Source organism: Bufo bufo, chromosome 3, assembly GCF_905171765.1.
Source record: "Bufo bufo chromosome 3, aBufBuf1.1, whole genome shotgun sequence".
NCBI lineage: Eukaryota > Metazoa > Chordata > Amphibia > Anura > Bufonidae > Bufo > Bufo bufo.
Window position 1 is genome coordinate 87,311,569 of NC_053391.1, and position 21,744 is coordinate 87,333,312.

The 21,744-nt window shown below is 43.2% G+C and overlaps 1 protein-coding gene across 2 annotated transcripts in view; it reads left to right on the top strand.

Moving 5' to 3' along the window:
* DCBLD2 (discoidin, CUB and LCCL domain containing 2) overlaps positions 1-18,245 on the top strand; it is a 67,055-nt gene extending 48,810 nt beyond the window's left edge. Inside the window, exons 4-15 of one of the 2 annotated variants that reach the window (XM_040423289.1) lie at positions 648-699; positions 1,674-1,746; positions 3,726-3,859; positions 4,159-4,199; positions 5,751-5,966; positions 7,780-7,904; positions 8,828-8,975; positions 9,404-9,532; positions 12,125-12,218; positions 15,890-15,906; positions 16,102-16,227; positions 17,667-18,245. In XM_040423289.1, coding sequence (XP_040279223.1) covers positions 648-699; positions 1,674-1,746; positions 3,726-3,859; positions 4,159-4,199; positions 5,751-5,966; positions 7,780-7,904; positions 8,828-8,975; positions 9,404-9,532; positions 12,125-12,218; positions 15,890-15,906; positions 16,102-16,227; positions 17,667-18,097 — 1,586 coding nt within the window. In that variant the 3' untranslated portion in view covers positions 18,098-18,245. Of the gene's footprint in view, positions 1-647; positions 700-1,673; positions 1,747-3,725; positions 3,860-4,158; positions 4,200-5,750; positions 5,967-7,779; positions 7,905-8,827; positions 8,976-9,403; positions 9,533-12,124; positions 12,219-15,889; positions 15,940-16,101; positions 16,228-17,666 lie in introns of both variants that reach the window. The other variant, XM_040423288.1, reaches the window with a different exon arrangement.
* Positions 18,246-21,744: the final 3,499 nt, after the last annotated feature.

Genomic DNA, 21,744 nt, shown 5'->3' on the forward strand with positions numbered 1-21,744 from the left:
ATCCAATCACATGTTCACCGGGCGCTCTGTTCCAGTGCTGAGGGTCCTGTCAATGCTTCTTTTGGTTCCCTGTGGACTGCAAGTGTAATATCCCGTCTCTCGTCATGTGTATCAGTGCTGCTATTCACTGCCCTCAGCCATGATGTGACCACTGGGACCAGTGAATGACTATACATTAGCAGAACACTGGCCGAACATGCCTATTTTGGCAGGATCTGCCGGCCATCTAATGTATATGGGCCTCCCAACTCTCCCCCATCGATTTCAACCTGCATAGTCCTTATTCTCGGAGGACATAAGTCACTGCTGGCGGTGTCTGGCAACAGCTTATTCCTTTCTCCATTTTGAGAACACATGCACGAGGATTAGCTGTCTGGCCGACGGATAACCTGGGTATATGGCCACCTTTCTGATCGGTTATCCAGTTTCCTCCCTCTAGTCGTTGAGGATCACGTGCGCATTACAGCCCTGTTGACTTTAGATTTGGCAATCAGAAAATACCTGGGTCAAATATGAAGAGACTGAGCTTCATATTACTGACCAGTGAAGGGCCCAGCCTGAAGACCCTAGACGTCTACAATCCGTATACTTATGTTGTAGCTTCTGACACTCTGTTCTTAATGTGTATCGTATCCTTCACTTTCCAGATCTTATAACCTGTTTGGAGAAGGCAAGCCGGTTTTCTGAACCTGAATACAGGTAGTGTGTTAAGTATCCATTAACATAATGATTAGGCTTATTGTGAAGATGTGCAAAATCGCTGTCCTCCAGAAGAAAGAAGACTGCCTCTTGTAGGGATGGGACTAGAGACCCTTTTCTTCACTCTTTTGCATATTTTCTTCCCGGGGAGCATTACACCTAAGACTGTCTAGTAGCTGGATCTCTGCCGGGAGAATCTGTATCTATCATAAAGACCTACCGTAGATATAATGTTAGATTCTAATAAAACACTTTATCTTAAAGGGGTTCTCCAGGAATTAAGAAAATAAAATTACAAAAAATGCTTTATTATAAATATATTCCCAAATACATTTCATTAGCAATAATGGTTCATTTTGTCTAGGGAGCAATTATTAGGAGAAATAAAATGGCCGCCGTCCTATTAGTACAGACAAAACCTGTCCTAATCACACAAGGGGACAAGTTACTTCACAACACTGAGGTAAAGAGCTCTGCTTGTCATGGATTATAATCCTGAATACAGCTTAATATGATCTTCATCTGAATCTCTGTTCAGGATCATAATTAGGGATGAGCGAATCGACTTTGGATGAAACATCCGAAGTCTATTCGCATAAAACTTTGTTAGAATGCTGTACGGAGCGAGCGCTCAGTACAGTATTAGAATGTATTGGCTCCTATGAGCCGAAGTTATTACTTTGCAAAGTTTCGCGGGACTTCAGGAATTAATTTGTACTGTAAAAAACCTTTTACCGGATTGCTCCCCAGACAAAACGAGACATTATAACTAATGAAATGTATTTGGGAATATATTTATAATAAAGCAATATTTAAGTATTTTCCTTTTCTTAATTCCCAGAGAACCCTTTAAAACTATTAGTGGGCAGCTGTTCTCTCGGGATAAGTTTTGCTTGCTGTCACCATAAGTAATACTATCTAGGCTGTGCAACAAAGTACTTATGGCCTTTTTTTTTTTTTCATAAATCTTGCAGAAAGTACTGTCCGGCCGGTTGTCTGACACCTTTTGGAGAAATCTCAGGAACTATCCCAGTTGGTTACAGAGATGTATGTATATTTTGTTTTTCGCTCTTGATTGTACAACTTTCTGTAGGAACCTATAGGTTCCTTTCCCTATGTACCATGTACACCTGTATTTCCCTCTGATGAAATGGCTGTAATACCATTTAATTCATTCTTTAAATGAGTTTTCCAGGAATACAATATTGATGGCCTGTCCTCTTGGATAGTTCATCAATATTTGATGGTGGAGATGCAACTTCCAGCACCAGTGATCGCGGCGGCCTCCTCACAGCATAGCTAACTCAGCGATATACATGGTTGAGTTACATGGGACTGAGCTGCCATGTGACCGATAAATGTGATGTCACTGGCCTAGGAAGAGGCCATGTGACCGATAAATGTGATGTCACTGGCCTAGGAAGAGGCCATGTGACCGATAAATGTGATGTCACTGGCCTAGGAAGAGGCCACAGCACTCACCGGAGCATCGCAGCCTCTTAAAACAGCGGGGGTGCTGGAAATCAGACCCCCTCTGGTCCAAGTTTGACTTGTCCTGAAGATGAGCACTATGATTGTTAAAGGCCCCACCTTGGGACTTCCCACCGGCCTGAGAACGAAGGGCCTGCAGCACTGGTTTAGTTTGGTGTCCCCTGTTTTTCCCTACAGTGTGGCGTCCGACCACCTGCTGTGCAGGAAGCTACAGCGCGATCTCATTTAAATGAATGGAGATGGCACACTCAACTACCGGATAGTTGAGTGTGCCATCTCCATTCATTTAAATGAGATCGCGCTGTAGCTTACTGCACAGCAGGTGGTCGGACGCCACACTGTAGGGAAAAACAGGGGACACCAAACTAAACCAGTGCTGCAGGAAGGGGCTACTCATTTCGTGCTGCGTCCTCTAAATTTTCCTTGCACAGCCGGACTGTGCAAGGAAAATTTAGAGGATGCAGCAGGAAATGAGTAGCCCCTTCATTCTTCATTCTTCCCAGTGGTGGGACCTCTACAGATCATAAAGTAATGGCTTCTCCCAGTGATACACCATGACATTGCAAGATGGGAATAGCTTTACCTAAGTTGTGGAGTCGTTATAAAGTTTAGTTTACCTTGAAGAAACTTTACTTGAGAACTTGGTGATCAAAGCAATTACTCTCTAGGTTGGGAGCTGTCAAGTCTTATAAGCTTTTTCCCAGTGCATCAGCTGTATGTGTCTAGGAATGCCGGGCGGCCAGGGCCTCCACACACGCAGGCACTTCACACTCCTTAAACTGATGGAATTACTGATGGCCTTTATTGTGTTATCCCGAAAAATTTCACAGTTGAAAAGTTCACTGAGTTCATGACCTTTGTGCATGTGATATTACAGTAAATGCTTTGTATATGATACGCCATGTGTGTCATCACAGTGCTGCGCCCAATGCTTAGCACAAACCTGTAGTTACTGTATATAAAAGATCCCGTCCACCTCCATAACGACGATCATCTGAGACTGCACCTTCTGGCTTTGTACGGTGGAGACGAAGTATAATGGTGATGAGCTGTCCTAGTCTAGGGGCTTTATGGACATGGCTATGGACATCTTCTGGACCCTACTGTACCTCTATTTGCCTCCTGTTTCATATGTCTGGTGTCACTTGGCTGCAGTTTGTTGGACAGTAATATCCTGTGCCTCATTGATCCCAATTATTTTATTTTTTATGTTACTATTATTTCATATAAATTCACTTTTTTTTTTTTTTGCCACTATTGCAGTAAAATGCTACAGATCTGTAGCAATTTTTAAAAAAACTGGTATGTTAATTACAGCAAAAAGTAATTTGATCACAGCACACACTATGAATATACCCGTAGCCAGTATAGCCAACCAATGATCCTCTGTGCTGCTGTGGTGGTATGCAGTATGTGATAGCATGTCTTGGTGATGCTGGTTGCACGGCTTCTCCTGGTAGTAGTGTGACAGTATAATTATATGAAGAGTGGTTATTCCATCTGCTGATGTCTATTGAAGATATGTTATTTTTCAGTCGTCGTTGCTGTGCATGGCGGGGATACATGCAGGGGTGGTGTCGAACGCACTCGGAGGACCAATAAGCGTTGTGATCAGTAACGGCATTGCGTATTACGACACTGCTCAGGCAAACAATGTTACATCTACGACGTGAGTATTAGTAGTAGTCCTCTGTTCCCTTTATTCCCTGACACTGGCAAACTGTGCATGTAAAATGATTAGTCACGGAATTGCTGTAAAACTGGATGCCGGTCCTGTCCCTGACCTGCAGGATCCTTGCTGCGGACAAAGAGACGAAGTTTTTCAGATTCTGGATGATTAGTGTTTTAACTATTGGAAAGTCTTAGAAAAATTATGCAGTTTCAAAAGTCCCAAATAAAATGCTTGGAGGGTTTTTTCTGGGACCTAAGAATATTAAAGGCCTGTTATTTTTTTTTTTCTTCTTAAAGGGGCTCTTTGTCATCTACACTCTTCACATTCAAGACTAGTGGTATGTATATTATTCATTGCTATAATAAAGTAATGGTAATTCTCAGACTCCTTTTCACTTGACTGCTTTGAAAGATTACAAGGAATCATAAATGTGTCATCAGAAAATGACCAGTTGTTTAAAATCACAATTTTTTGTTTAATTTACTTTTTTTTATGTATTTTTTTTTTTTTTCCTTTTAAGTAATTTTTTAAATTATGCAATTTTCACACTGACTGCTAGGCCTAAAATATGTTGTGACTTCCTGTTCTGTACACGTAACTTTTCAGCAGTCATCTCATTATCACAGACAGAATTACAAAGACAGATAGCACCTCTGTAATGATAACACAGGATCCACCAGTCACAAAAGGGAATATCTGAGCTTATCCGCTCCCTTCTGACTCTCCCATAGAAGTTAACAAAGTCATTGTCTTTGGCCCATCTGGCTGCTGTCAAATGGTAGGAAGTTTTGACTTATTTTTGGTCTAGTGGTCAGCGTGAAAACTGCATGTTTTTACAATTTTTTTTTTTTTTTTTTTTTTTTTTTTTTTTTTATTATTATACCAATAATAGATGGTGACATGGAGAATAAATTTAAAAAAATCACTAAAAAGTCTAAAAAGATTTAGGTCATTTTCTGATGATACATTCCATTTAAAGGGGTTATACCATGACTAACGTAAAAAATATAAAAATCAGAGAGATCAATAGAAAATGACTACCTCTTTCTAACAAAGCTAGAACCAGCCCTGTACCTCACATGGATCCAGAGATTTCATATTCACTGCTCTGCTAGATTTATATCCAGCTGACAGCTCAAGGGGAGTGTCCTTTCTGCTGCAGCTCAGGGGGCGTGTCTCAGCTCTACCTCTCACAGCTCAGGAGGCAGTTGAAGGATGACATTGAGCATGTGCGGCCATCTCAGTGAGCAGGTCAAAGAAATGGAAGGTGGCGCTATACAGATACATTCTTTTGAATAACTCGGTGGCTATGCTAAATGTTTAAATTGTTACATGCAATTACAAATGAATTCAGATCCAGGTGCTGATCTGAAAACTGTAGAATATTTTTCATGGGACAACCCCTTTAAGGCTATGTTAACACAAACCCTCTTACAAAGGCCACGATGCTGTGCCGTATCCATGGTACAGTGAATCCCAGTGGGTCCCAGAGGACACATTGACTTATAATGGGGTCCTGTGGGTTCCATCTTGGATTCTGGTGTTGTGACAGCAAGAGAAGCACCGTATACATCGCTATTCTTTCCATCAAATCTGACAAAATTACCAAATGAGGTTCCAACGCATATGTAAGCAGATCCTAAGACACAGATTTCATTTGTAAGCACAACTGGGTGCTAGACTTTTTCCAGATTTCCGTAAATTTGCACTAGATGTGGCTCGCTTCCCGCTCCGATTTCGAAGTATAGGTTGTAGTTTGTGGAGGTTACATTGATATCTGCCCATATTGGGTCACCACACTATGCAATACTAACCTCAATAGAGATGTGGAAATCCACATAAAATGTGCATAAAAAAAATATATAATGTAATCATGATTTTTCTATAGGCTGCTATGGATTTTTGGGAATGGAAAACGGGGCTATTCCTGATTCTCAAATAACGGCCTCATCGGTTCTGGAATGGACAGACCTTGCAGGGCAGATTAATATATGGAAGCCTGAGAGGGCCAGACTGAAAAAACAGGGGCCCGCCTGGGCTGCATCACCCAGCGATGAGCACCAGTGGCTGCAGATCGATCTGAACAAGCTGACAAAAGTCACAGGTCTGTACAAACTCTCATACTTTTCCTGGAATTGTGGTGGAGATTTCCATATTCATAGCCTTACAAGTTTCAATACAGCGGCACGACTGTTGCATAAGGTAGCAGTGCGCTTAAGGGGTCTCAACTGAAAATCATACTGCGCATTGTAAACCACAAAGAGGTGTAAGACTGACACCCTTGTAAAATTAAAATTACTTACCCCTGACCTGCACAAATCCTTCTCCAGGTCAAGGAGCCAGCTCGGAAACCCCAGATATACCTGAGTAGTAGTACCAGTCCCTGCCGTGACCATATACCAGTTGTTCTAACATATACAAACTACTCTTACTGACGCCCCCACCACTCCTAACAAAACGCACAATTCCATAATGTCCAAATGCCACCCCAGTGGCGTTAGAGGACCTGTCTGCTCTCCTGACATTCTTTTCAAGTAAATAATTCTTCTTCTACTAACCGTTCTGGAGCATCTTTTCTTGCACCTGTCTTGTGCCGTTCCAATTAAAAATATCAAAATAAATTGACATCTAGATATTACCAGTTGAGGGGTGTCCCTATGCACTCTGAAACTAAGGTTTACACACGAAATTTAGTCAAATATTGCCTCCAGTAGTTGTCACCAAATAGAAAAAACATCAACAAGTTAAAAACAAAAAGTGCTTCTATATCAGTCTGAATCACTGCAACCCTTGGTGGCATCTAGGAAACTACGTGCGAGATGCCTATTAGAGATGCTACATCCGAAGCCGCTTCGCTAAAAATTTGTTATAATACTGTACAGAGATAAGTCTCCATACAGTATTAGAATGTACGGGCTCCGATGAGCCGAAGTAAGTCATTTACAAAGTCGTGTGTGACTTCGTTGAATAACTTTGGTAATTTATTTCGGTGAAAAACCGCTTCAAAACTTGGAACCAAACTTTGCTTCTGTTCCGAGTGGTACCTTGGAACCAAAGCAGAGTTCACTTCCAAAGTTTTTCACTGTAATAATCAATTAACTAGGTCTCACACGACTTAGTGAATGACTTACTTCGGCTCATCGGAGCCCATACATTCCAATACTGTACAGAGATGAATCTCAGTACAGTATTATAACGAATTTTTTAGCGAAGCAACTTCGGACGTAGCATCCAAAGTCTCTTCGCTCATCTCTTATGTCTATCAGGGGCTGTTCTCGCTAACGGAGATTGATGGTAGATAAAGAGAACTTCCAGGCAGGTTATTTCACCTTTAAAGGTGTTGTCTCATCTCAGACAATGGGGCATATTGCTAGGATATGCCCCCATTGTCTTGTAGGTGTGGGTCCCACCGCTGGGACCCACACCTATATCGGGAGCGGAGCCCCGATAGTGATAGAGGGCGCATGCGCAGCAGCCCTCCATTCTTTTTCTATGGGGCCGCTGAAAATACCCGCGCGCTGGGTCGGTTATTTCCGTCGAGCCTACAGAAGTGAATGGAAGCGGTGGCCGGTCATGTGTGGTGCGCTCCCATTCACTTCCATGGGGAGAGCGCTTGGTGGTGGCCGGACTGGAGTCCTCCAGCCACCACTTTGCGGGGCTCCATTCCAAATATAGGTGCGGGTCTCAGCGGTGGGACCCGTATCTATAAGACTAATTTGGGCATATCCTAGTGATATGCCCCCATTGTCTGTGATGAGACAACCCCTTTAAGTGCTCAGGAGGAGGGTGCAATGTCGGCAGGAGAGGCAGGCGACGAGACAAAGCTGGAAGATTAATGATGGTATATTGCAAATTGTAAAATTATTTTAAACTCTGCAAAATAGAATTCTTACCTATGAAATCCTTCCCTCTGATAGGTATCCTAACCACTGGATCCACAATGTCCACCCACAATTACTATGTTACAGCATATAAAATGGAGTACAGTGAAGATGGTGCAAAGTGGACAATGTACAGAGAGCCCAACGTGGACAGAGACAAGGTAAAGGTAGCTATGTCTTAAGAGGTTCATGAAAGGAATGCACTATATAAAATCATCATTGTCAGGATTGTAGATGTAATAGACTGGTTGACCCCAGACCGGTAAATGCCAGTGATCGTATTACTCGTAATGGACAATTACTCCATTATGAACCCCTTGGTGCCATCTGCCGCACATATAGCAGGCTCTGTGGAGTGTGGTGGGGAGCACAGAGCTTAAAGGCTATGGGGCCATTTTCTTTGAGATTGCATTTTACTCATTTGGAGCTAAAAACTATTTTTTTTCAATTGGTCTTTATAAAAAAGAAAATTCATCCGTTTCTGAGTTACAAGGGTTAAAAATCTGTCTATTTGCAAGCAGTCGCAGTCTGTTTTCTTTGAATCCCATCATGTGTAGCTCTTATCTCTGCTCTCCTGACCTCATAACGGCTCAGTTCTTATCAAACTGATAAAACTATGGCTTAAATAAGTGTTTGAGATCAGGAGATCAGAGCTACACATGAGCCATCAGATGACTGGATTGAAAGAAAACAAACTGACAGCTCACAGACAGACTTAATTTTCTCCCTTGTATCTCAGAAACGACTGAACATTTATTTATTTTTTAGCCCAAAATGAGTAGAATCCCCACGTGAAAAAAAAATAATTGCTCAGGTGTCCATAGCCTTTAATACATTTGAAGATATTTATGCTTTGTAAAGTCTTGTTCTACTAGTGAAATAATTTGGGATAATGCCACTGGAGGTGTTTCAAACCCTAATTCATTTCTACATCTTGGACATAATCCATAAGCCTAAAGGCCATCCTGGACGTAGATTTTGACATGCGTTAGGCTCTATGTAATACATAGATCAGTCTACCCAATAACCTAATCGACTGACCAAAATTTCCTTTGATTATCTCGCCCCATATTCCCTGTTGCAGGTATTTCAAGCAAACTCTGACTACTTCCAAGAAGTCCGAAACAACTTAATTCCTCCCATAGTGGCAAGGTTTGTGAAGATCAGACCCACAAGCTGGAACCAGAAGATTGCCATGAAAGTGGAGCTGCTTGGGTGCCAGTTCATACCTGGTAAGAGACGGTTTATGTCTCTGTGTATGATGAGCCGGGTCCGTCTAGTTCTTAGTAAAGGGTTCTCTGCCGAACAAGAGGTCGCGACAGGTCTGGCCCCTGTGACCCCATGGTTGACTTTCATTGCCAGTGAAAGCAGTTATTTTATGTTACTTAGGCCGGGTTCTAATTACAGTTTTGTTTTCCGTTATTCCGATCCGTCAGAAGAACAGAATTCAAAAATAGTTTTTTGTTTTTGTTTTTTTGGGAGGGGAATTTGAGGATCGCAAACGAAAGTGACGAAATTGGATGCCAAATGAGCACAACGGATAAAACGTCCTGTTTGCTACTATAATGTTTCAGGTTCTGTACTGTGTATACATCTATAGGACAACAGATTTTAATTTCTATGTATGTTGTAACTTGTTTTTTCTTTGCCTTTTTATAAGCGTCCATTCCAAAACTAACAGCTCCTCCAGCATTTGTGCCACGTGCCAAACACAACCCGCTCCCAGTGGACAAGACTACCCCTCCTCCTGAGATCAAGAACACGACGGTGACGCCAGATATTACCAAAGGTAACCCGCTTACATGGAAGGCATGGTGCAGGCTTGACGGTGTCTGAGTGTTTGGCTCTTTAGTACAGAGCGGCTGTGTTCAGCTTGTAGCGTGACGCACCTAAAAACCATGGAAGGGTTTGGCTAGTTTGCTGCCTGCCTCCAGCTCAGGAATGTCAGGGCTGACATCAGAGCGCTGTGAACTCTGCTGAGCCGACTGACTCATCCTCCGCAGGCCGATGGATCTTCCTTAACTCTGTCATTCCCTGCAGGGCTTGGGTTGTACCTTTTTTTGGATTTTGGGATTTTCCACTCCTTACCTTACGCACATTTCTTCCAGATCCGTATATTTAGAAGCACATTCTCAGTATTCCTGCTTATGGACTCATTTTAATGCAATTGAAATAGGGGTTATCCTTTGTAATATAAAGTGCTCACTGTAGAGGGGAATCGTGACTAGGACCCCGCTCTCATCCTCATCTTTATGGCACGTCAGAAAATGAATTTGCATGGAACTCTCCTTTTAATGGTTATGCAGATGGTATGTGCATGCAGTATTGCCCATATCTATGTTAGGCTTTAAAAGATTTTTTTCCAGGCCTGATCTATCCTTAGGTTAGGTCATCAATATCAGATGGGCAGAGACCTGACCCCTGACACCCCTGCCAATCAGGTGTTTTTACTAGCTGCAGCACTGGAACACCGCAGCACCATGCACTGCATAGTGGCCGTGTCTGGTTACTGCAACTCTGCAACCATAATGGTATGCTGGGATATGCAATCATTTTATTATTTGTGGAGGAGGACCCACCTCTGGGACCCCCACCAATCCCGAGAATGAAGGGGCCACAGCATTGGTTGAACACTGTATTCCCCTTCACTTTTGTCCCTTGCATGGCCAGTCACTGTGCAGGGATCTGTAGCAAAAACCCATTCAATTGAATGTTTCCTGCAAAGACTGGTGGCCCGGAGGGACTCCCTAGAAAGAAACGTAGCACTAAACCAGCACTGTGGCCCCTTTATTCTCAGGATGGGTGGGGTCCTAGAGATTGCACCCCTACAGATCAAATCTCTTAGTGATACTGAAGCATGAAATCTAAATACCTGTATTTTTTTGACTATAAGACGCCTCCACAACAGGAAATTCTCTGGTAATTTAATGAAGTGGACGGGTCAATGTAACTAACGCTTAATGGTCTAGGATAGAGAGGGTTAACAGTTTATGGTCAGCTCCCGTTAATCCTAGTGTGTCATCTTTTGACCATTGAAACGGACAGCAATGGCGCATGTGGTCACATGATAGGAGTATCAGCAGCGCAAGTTGCAGTGTACAATACGGTACCTACTGTGAAGTCATCATCTTATTGGTCTGACTCCTCCCACTGGTGACATCATCAAGTCTTTTAGCTACTCTAAGTCAAGAGCTTTCGTGTATTTCCCTGCTGCCAGGGGACCTTCAGCATGAGGAGGGAGGTGTTTCTCACAGTCCTCTCCATGAGCTAAATGAGCTTTCAGCCTCCTCTCCTGTCTACACTAATCACATGGATTGTGTCGGGCAGGGAAAGAGAGCAGTCTGCAGATGCACAGCTCTCTCCTCGATCCAGCAGAGCACCGTATGTATGAGCGTTCTGGAGCGTCTGGCACTGCTGGAGCACCCTGACTGCAGACTGTAAGATGCAGGGATTTTTTTCCTGGGAAATAAGTGCGTCTTATAGTCCACAAATACTGTATACAACTGATACAGATTCGTGTTATATTAAAAGCTGATCCGAAATGGAAACGGCAATATAACGTGATTTGACTTGAGCTCTATTCACACTATAATCATAGCCTGTTGATTTATAATGGGATCCTTCAGGTTATGACACATTTCCAAAGTTTTGATGGAAAGACCAATGCCACAGGTTATATACCACATTATACCTTCTGCTCAATACAATACTTAATTGTAATATGTCGGGAAAAGGCACAATTATGCCCCACAAGTGCCATTACGTCATCCGTATTTTTTGCGGACCGCCAAATACAGGCGGTCGTGTGCACACCATCGGATTTACACACCATCTTACTGAGGTCATGGAAAATGCCAACCTGGACGTAGAAGTTAGACCTCGTTCACATCTCCAGCAGGCTGTTTTGGCACAGAGTAGCCTTCCGAATCTCACGGATCCTGCCGTGCTGGATCCTCTACCTTCACCACCAGATCCCCCCATTGACTGCAATGGGGTCTGGTGGTGAGCTGGCCGATTTTTATTTTTATTTTTTTGCATAAATGCCAGGTTTCAGCCACAGAAAAACCGTTGCATGCTGTGTTTTTTTTTTTGCCCAGCCGACAGCTGCATTTGCGCCGGATCCACCAGACAGATCTCTGAAACAGATGTGAACAAGGCCTTACAGATATTTTTTTTTAGATCTTATTACTAACAGGGATTCATTTCTTTTGCCTCCATGTTATCAGAGTCTTTTGCAGCTGATTTTTGCTGAGTGTGGTGTGAATTGATTGCTTTTGTTACACTGGTGACGGGGAAGAGGTTACTACTTCAACACCTACACAAGAATGTGGTCTGTGACCGGCGTGTAAGCCACTCTGTTCTTCTTTTTAATGGATTGCAGATGTACCCCTGGCAGCCATCCTGGTCCCTGCGTTAGTCATGGTCTGCACCAGCATCATCGTGCTGCTTGTTTGCGCCTGGCACTGGAGAAACAGGTTGGTCCGATTTTGACTCGTTGTATTGTGTTATAAGCTTGTGTATTGGAGAGGAGGGATCACACGGCTTCCCTAGAGGAACCATTTCTATGGTTAACCTTCTATAATCCGAGATCAGGTATTCCACTATTAGTTTTCATCACAAACTGCCTGGTTACGTGGCTTATTATAAGGATTAGATTACGTTTATTTCCTGCTATACAGTGATTTGTCTGCCTCTGCCCTCAGTGGGGCCCACAATATATTCCCGTATCTCGCACACTAGAGGCAATTTCATAGGAAACACATTTTTCAAAATTTAAATATTGATGACCTTTCCTCCATTATGTGATTTTGGTGGGAGTACGACTCCCGGCACCTTTACCAATCGCCTCTCCCTAGTGTACGAAACACAGCGCTGTACATTGTATAGTGGCTGTGCTTGGTATTGCAGCTGAATCCGATTCACTTGAATGGGACTGAGCTGCGCAAGCGCTGATGGACTTGACGTCATTGGCTGGGGAATAGGCCTCAAGATCCTTCACACAGCTGTTCTGTGCTGCCGAGAGTCAGACCCCCACCGATCTGACATTGATCAATATATTGAGCCCTGTAAACCCCTTTTAAGGAAACCGGTCATCAACTTTATGCTTGCCTCACTGAGGGCAGCATAGAATAGTGACATAAATGCTGATTTCAGCGCTGTGTCACTCCATGAGCATCCAGCATCATAAGCATTGCTTAGGCCTTGAAAAGAGTCAAATCTACCTGAGAAGAGTCATGGTTATCCATAATCTCCTGCTCTCTCTCACCCATCTGCTGATGATTGGCAGTTCTCTCCTAGACAGAAAGGGAGAAAACGAGGTAGAAGACGGTCAGTCATCAGCAGGTGGGCAGGAGAGCAGGACTTCATGAATAACCAGGACTCTTCTCAGGTGGGGCCGTGACTCTTTTCCAAGCCCAGTCTGCAATGATTGTGATGTTGGTTCTCGGCGACAACTTACTTTTAACTTCTAAATGACAGATCGCTGAAATCAACTCACCTGTCTCTGCTTTATTCTGCCGTTGGTATGGACAGCATAAAGTTGATGACGGGTTTCCTTTAAGGCTACTTTCACACTTGCGGCAGGACGGATTCGACAGGCTGTTCATCCTGTCGGATCCGTCATTTCGCCGTGCCGCCGCTCCGTCCCCATTGACTATAATGGGGACGGGGGCGGAGCTCCGATGCAGCACGGCAGTACACAACGAAAGGCCGACAGACTAAAAGTCCTGCATGTCTGACTTTTTAGTCCGGCGGCCTCTCACCGCGAACTGCCGTGCTGCGCCGGAGCTCCGCCGCGTCCCCATTATAGTCAATAGGGACGGAGCGGCGGCACGGCGAAATAGCGGCAGGATGGATCCGACAGGGTGAACAGCCTGTCGAATCCGTCCTGCCCGCAAGTGTGAAAGTACCCTAACATATGTGTGTGTTTTTGCGATAGGGAAGGACACCAGAGAACTCACGCAAACACAAGGAGAACATACAAATCTAGACTCCAATCCAGAATCCCAGCGGTGCAAAGCTAGAACTCTAAAACTCTAACCACTGAGCTCACCATGGTGATGGACCATGTGATGTTCGTAGTGATGTCACCAAAGGTCCTTTTACCCAGGTCCTGAAGAAAGAAAAGGAGATCCGCTACGCGACCAAGTGGATGAGGAGAGTTAAATTTGTTTATTATTTTTAACCCCTCAATGGACATTTTACTATGCATTCTGTATTAAGAATGCTATTATTTTCCCTTTATAACCATGTTATAAGGGAAAATAATAAAATCTACACACCACCTAACCCAAACCTGAACTTCTGTGAAGAGGTTCGGGTCTGGGTACCAAACATGCTGATTTTTCTCACGTGCGTGCAAAACTCACTAAAACGCTTTGCACTCGCACGGAAAAATCGTGCATTTTCCCGCGACGCACCTGCATCCTATCCGGCCCTCTCACGCGACGCCCGTGTAAAAGAGGCCTAAGTGTGATATTCTACTGCTGTGGGATTGGTATTTTTGGGTGTTTACTGAAAAGGTGACCTCCCACCTGCTCTGAGCAGGGGAACACTTAAAGGGGTTGTGTAAAATTAGAAAAACTTGGCTGCTTCATTAGTTGCAGCGCCTCTCATGTCCATGAGGGTAAGCTGCCATATGAGACAGAGCACCTGGACAAGAGTGGAGCTGTTCCTGGAAGAAAAGTGCACCCTTTACTAATGTGGACAACGTTTTTATGTATTTCCAACCTAGGACAAAAGTGAACATCCCAGTCAGGTGCTAGTTCCCATGTACATTCTTGATTTGCTGATATCGCAAGTGCTGTGAGTGCACCCTCCAGATCAGACGCAAGTGAAGCCACTACCTGGATGGGATCAGTTTGACACATATAGTTAAAAAAACAGTGCCAAAACTGCCACATTTGGTCACCCTGACACCCAAAAAAAATGGGAAAAAAATGATCAGAATGTACAAATAAAAACGTCAAATCTTCCCACAAAAATAAGCCGTCACACAGATCTGTTGATTGGTGAAAAAAAAACATGGCGCTCACAATATTAAAGGGGTTTTCCAATAGTGTGTGGGCTATTTTTTATTTATTTTTTCTGATGGCCTATGCTCTCAATAGGTCATCACTGTCTGACTCGCCCCCGCCGTTCAGCTGTTTCATAAGGCAAACAGGGTCCCAGGTGTCAGACCCCCACAGATTACATACTGATAACCTATCTAGAGGACAGGCCATCCGTTAGGCCAAAACTCTTAGAAAACCCTTTTAAAGTATTTTTGTTGTGCAGTATAGTAAAATATTGCCATAATCGTACTGACTCACAACATAATGATAACATGTCATTTATACCACACAGTGATCGCTGTAAAAATGAATTTCAAAATAATTTTTTTTTTAAATTGCTGAATTGCTGTTTTTTTTTGCATTTAGATACACCCCCGCCAACCCCCCCCCCCCCCGCCCCCGCCGCCGAAAAAATAAAAAAAAAACTCTTTAAACTTTATGTAAAATACAACTCGACAAAACAAACCCCCTTACAAGATTATTGGGAGAAAAATGAAAAATTTCCGAAAAAAAAGCAGGTTTTTAAAGGAGTTTTCCAACCATCAAAGCAGTTTTACTTTTGGTCCCAAAAGTGATTAGCATTAGGAAAGAAAAGTCACTCGCGCTCCTATAAGCGCCAAGGTTCCCTTCCTCTGTGGACTGAAAGTGTAACGTCTAGTAAAAACGAATTTGCATTAGTATCTGTTTATAATTGGTAAAAAAAAAAAAAATTGGTAATATATACCTGTTAATTAGAAGAGGAGGGTTATGGGGGAAGTGATGAGAAATTGGGGAGTCTGTCCTACATACAGTACAAGATGGTAACCTGGAGTCTGTACTTATAGTCACAATTAGACAGGTGAGAAACTCTGCTACTGACGAGCACTACACCAGCGACACCTGCTGGACACAAGAAGCTATTGCATGGCAAACGGCACTAATGCCACGTATAAGGAATATATATTGTATAGTCAGAATCGCCATATCTTTTCTGAACTGTTCCCACCTGAGACTGACTGCTAGATTTTATACAGTCTATGAAATATATTAGTTTTTAACACTAAATAGTCTGCACTAAAGGCCACTAATAATTATTTTATTTTCCTCCCTGTTAGAAAGAAGAAAACAGAAGGTACTTATGACTTGCCATACTGGGACCGTGCAGGTAAAATATATAGAAATGGGTCCATAATGTCACATATATTTGGCATTGTGGAATAGTATTCTTATACATTGTCCCCGCTTTGGATGATGTCACTGGAGATCCCTTGTTGTAAATCCTGTCGAGGGAGCAATGATTCCCTAAAATTGGCTTCTTTTCCTGCAGGCTGGTGGAAAGGAATGAAGCAATTCCTACCCGCCAAATCAGCTGAACACGATGAGACCCCAGTGAGGTACAGCAGCTGTGAAGTCGGCCGCCTGAGACCAAGGGACATGACCACCATGTCAGCAGGTAGTGTTCTCCGCTCGGTGGAGTATTACTTCCCCTATATGCTCAGCAGGTTTCCAAACATTCTATGGTATTTATATACAGATCAGTTAAAAAAGGAGCATTTCTGAAGCTGGATCAAAAGGTGGAATACCAGTCAGATTTTTTAAGCCGAATATGAGCTCCCAAATAGCCTTGGTCTGCAGCCAATTACTTCTGTCGTGGCATAGAGGCATGCATCATAGGATTAACCCGACCTCACCCTTCCCTATGGGAATAGAGGCTATTGACCTTGTGACCATTGCAACAACAACAAAAAATCCTCCTTTCTTTTTTTGCAATGATGGCAACATGGCATGCAACCTTTTTTTTCACCATAGGTGATAATTGAGCTGAATCCTGCAGTCTCACCTCTCAAGTGATATTCTGTCACCACAGCCTTATGGATTCTGCAGAGAAAAAAACACTATCTAATCTTTGTATAAGGGAGGGAAAAAGTTGGATTCCAGTCGTCGCAATGGATTTAAAGGTCTTGGCATCTGTGTTGGTTCCGTGTACATATGTGCCCACATTGCTAAGAAAAATGATGTTTTAATATATGCAAATGAGCCTCTAGGATAAATGGGGTTGTTACCCCTAGAGGCTCCGCTCTCTGCAGCTGCCGCACCCTCTGCACTTTGACAGGACCGGTCGTTATGACGTGTTCACTGTTTCGCTCAGTCAATCACAGTGCAGAGAGAGCTGAACCTGTAGGTGTAATGACAACGCCCCCGTTGCTCCTAGAGGCTCATTTGCATATATTAAAACTTTATTTTTCTCAACAATACGGGCACATATGAACATGGGACCAAGACAGATGTCTTCAGCGGCCAAGTGCACACTTCAGATATTTGGTTAGTTCTTTTCGGCAGCCAAAACCAGTAGTGAACCTACTCGGAGATAAGGAATAATGGAAAGATTTGCACGTGTTCTGTGTTTTTAACCCGTACCTGTTTTTGGCTCACAATCACTGATTGAAATAACTGAAGAGTGAACTCTGCCTTAGGGCTCATGCACACGACCATATGTATTTTGCGGTCCTCAAAACACGATCCGCAAAAAAACAAAAACGGATGACATCCATATTGCATCCGTTTTGTTTTTTGCAGATCTGTTGGAACAATTCCTGTCCTTGTCTGCCAAACGGAGAAGAATAGGACATGTTCTATTTCAATGCGAATAAATACGGAAACGGAATGCTCATGGTCATTTCTGGTTTTTTTGTGGGCCCATTGAAGTGAATGGTGCCATATACGGACCTGTAAAAAAATGAATGTGTTCCGTGTGCATGAGCCCTTAGCCAGTTTCTTAGGTACAATTCTGCCGACAGATGCCCTTTAAAGGAAAAAAAATATTCTATGTATGTTCTCATTACTTCCACACAATGGTAAATGTTCTTCATAGGTAAAATGTTTTTTTTACAGAATACGCCCAGCCCCTGGTTGGGGGAGCAGTTGGCACCTTACATCAGAGATCAACCTTTAAACCGGAGGAAGGTAAAGAAGGTGGGTATGCCGATCTGGATTCCTACAACTCCCCAGACGAGGACATTTACCATGCGTACGCCGAACCCCTGCCAACCAATGGACCGGAGTATGCTACGCCAATCATCATGGATATGTCGGCGCATCCTGCCGGAACCATGTGCCTGCCTTCAACGTCGACTTTTAAAGGGGCGGGAGGCCAGGCTCCTGTGCTAGTAGGGACTTACAACAAACTTGTGTCTAGGACAGACAGTTCATCGTCCACGCAGGTACTATATGATACGCCAAAAGTGACGCCGGGGACGTGTGCCGTGGAAGAGACTGTTTATCAGGTGCCACAGCCAAAAGCCAGCAAGGACGTCCCTCCTTAAATGTCGGCGCAGTAGCATGGACTCCCGTATGTATTCCTCTGAACAAAATGGCTTTATTTTCTCTGAGCACATCGTGTGTCCATCAATAAGTAGGTTGTAGTCGCAAATCATTTGAATCAAAGTAAAAACCACTGTTCACGAGCTTTATGCAGAAACACTAAACTACTTAACCAAAACACCTTTACCGATATGCAAGATCACTGGGTGGGTGCTGTGTACAGAAGACGGGAGCGACATGGGACGCCGGCCCCTCCTTCCCCAGATCAGAGGTCGGGTCTCGTAAGTTGTTTCTGGTGCTGATCTCCACTTTGACAATTATGTTATTTAATTTTGTTCTTTCTTTTTTTTTTTTTTATGCCGCGGGATCTGAAGTTCTGTGATTAACATGCCAATATTTATTTACTGCCTGTTTATCCTACTGAGCTCTGCCTTGGACCGCCGTGGTGTCAGCCCTCCTGTGCGCCACGCCTGAAACTGAAACATGCTGTGATTTTTTTTTATTTTAATTTTTTCTCCTACGTCTTTGGCGTTTTTAGTATGTTGTCAGTGGCCGGTCAAACCATTTCAGTATATGAAGAGTGAAACCTCTAAGAACGTTCTTGGTGTTTCTGATGATGGCGTTTGCAGTAGGCCAGTATTAGTTCGTGTGCACACTTTATAATAGACGGATGCATATCTCTTCCACTACATATATATAGGAAATTTACGGAGTGGAGGTTCAGACTGTAATGTGAATGTCCATCCCTGAACACCGTGTTTTTTTTGTTTGTTTTTTTATCTTAATGGGTCTGGAATAATTTGGTGTAGGTTAATTTCTTGATGTATCTTTATAATGATCAACACTCGATTTTATTATTTGTACTAATATAAACCTGGAAATCCCCTTCATAGGTATAGAGTTATTTGATGAAATTCTGACTTGCTGCGTCTAGGGGAAACTTACTTGAGCATTGGAGTTGTACATTGAACTGAAACAGTAGCTCCCTCCAGTGGTGGCTGCAAACGGTCAGAAGTGTATCACTTAAAATGGTTATGCCACCTCAGACATTGATAAAATATAAATAGGATACATGTCAGATAGGTGCAGGTCCCACGTCTGAGCCCGAACCTACCTCCAGAATGGGGCACCTAAGTGAATGACATCTGTGTGGAGTCAATTCACTTTTTTGGGAGCTCTGAAAATAGCTGATCAAGACACAGTGTCTGAGGTGACACAACCCCTTTAGAGGGGTTTTTCCTTAGTCAAGACTTATGACCTTTCCACCTAATAAGTAATAAATGTCGGACCTCTAGGGGTCTCGGTGCTGAGGAGCCAGCAATCACAAGAATAGGGATCCTGTCTCCCCATTCGAGTGGAGAGTTGGTTGCGCAGGCAGGCGGTCGCTCCATTTAAAGCCTGGGGAAAGTTGCCGAGCGCTATACTCTGCCGTCTGCCTCTCCATTCAAATGAGGGATGTGAGGTTCGCGTCCTTGTGATTGGTCGGAACACTAGCATATCTTGCTGGTACGTGTTTATTATGGAGCATCCTCTTTAAAGGGGTTGTCTCATCTGAGACAATGGGGGGGGCCATACCGCTAGGATATGCCTCCATTGTCTGATGGGTGCGGCTCCCACACCTATATCGAGAACGGAGCGGGCCAAAGTAGTGGCTGTAAGACTGTGGTCCGGCCGCCACCAAGCACTCTCCCTGTAGATGTGAATGGGAACGCATGACCGGCCAACGCTCCGACGGAAATAGCTGAGCCAGCGTTCAACTATTCGGCGACCCCAAAGAAATGTGAATGGTGGGTGGCTGTGCGTGCGCAGTGGGCCCTCCACCACTTTCGGGGGGTCCGTTTCAGAGATCCTAGCGCTATGCCCCCATTGTCTCGGATAAGAAAACCCCTTTAACTCTCTGTATTAATAAAAACACACCTTTAACTGCTATAAAGATACAGTAAGTGATGAATCGGCACATATTGTTAGACCTTTATACCGCATTGTGTGAACCTGGGTTTATTCTGACAATCAGTCTTTGAACCAGTTGAGGTGATTTGGGGGTCACTACTTGTATATTACATTCTACAGTCAATTAATTTTCTGTTTTGGATAAATTAAAAATGGGTGTATTAATCTGTTTTCTGGGATGCTAGAAAATTTTCCGGGGAGTATAGAGTTACCAGGCAATAGACAGAACTGATATTTGTGAAGGGAGGGAAATCTTACGTTTATGTCCACCTTTCTAAGCAGAATCTACCCTAAGGCCGTCTAGGGCATTAGTGCACTCTGTGGTACCACATTTATACACCCCAATAACATTTTACCTTTAAAAATGCACAAAATGTTTGCCAGATGTAAAAAAAAAAAGTTATCAATTTCTTCCTACAATATCCAACAGGTGACAGTTATGTGGCCGAGAAGGTGTGAGGTGACGGTGAATATTTACTTGAACTGAATATTTTCTGAAGTCATTTTGACACTTATGCTTTGGTTGGTTGAAATGACGACATATATATCTATAAAAAAAAATAATTGCCTCAGGGATGGTGTGATTTTTCTTCACACTAGATCTATTTCTTGAATGATCTTTTTATCTCGGTATTTGCTCATCTCAACTATCAAAATATATTTCTTGTTTTTAAAAATTTCAAATCCCATTCACACATGGCGGAAATTATGTTTGTGGACCTGAATCGGTCACGGCTTACGTGTGTGTAGTCTGAAAATTAATGGGGTCATTTATCAAACTGGTGTAATGTAGGACTGGCTTAGTTGCCCATTGCACCCAATCAGATTCCACTTTTCATTTTCCAAAGGGGCCGCCAAAAATTTAAGGTGGAATCTGATTGGTTGCTATGGGCAACTAAGCCAGTTCTACTTTACACCAGTTTGATAAATGATCCCATAAGTGTCTTTTTTTGCCCCTAGCAATCAATACCAGCACAGCTTTCATATTTTAAGACCACTGTAAGAAATGAGAGCTGTCCCCCCTTGGGAAACTTGTATGTGGAATTACAGTGTATATATTGGGGAGGATTTATAAAATGTATAATTTGTTGCTGTAGGCATCCAATCTGAAACGCGTTGGTTGTTTGATTCCTTGTAGCTTCCGTTTCATAAATATCCCCCATAGTGTGCATGTCTGGTGGACATACCCTAACTCCTGTGGTGCCTTCTTGCTCCTTCCCTTAATTCAAGGGCAATCTTGGTTTGGGATAAAGACCTAGACCAGGGATTCTCAACCTGCGGCCCTCCAGCTGTTGCAAAACTACAACTCCCAGCATACATGGACAGCTTACAGCCTACAGCGGGGCATGGTGGGAGTTGTAGTTTTACAACAGCTGGAGGGCCGCAGGTTGAGCATCCCTGGTCTAGGTAATCTTAGACTGGTTGCTACAGCCTGAAAATCCAGGTTTTTGTAAGGTAGTATATCCTTAGCCACCAGTCTGGTTGAACTGACTGCACAGCTGAAAGCTGGATTAGCACTGTGCTTATTATAGTAGGCAGAATTAATCCGATTTTTATATAAAAAAAAGGGACTTGTGCACAACAGGGATGAAGGAACAAATACTGAATGTGCAAAAGGGGCCTACATCTTATGACAGATTCCTTTTAAAAAGGGATGTCCTGAGTTTTAAAAAAAAAGGGGTCCCCCACATGCAGGAAT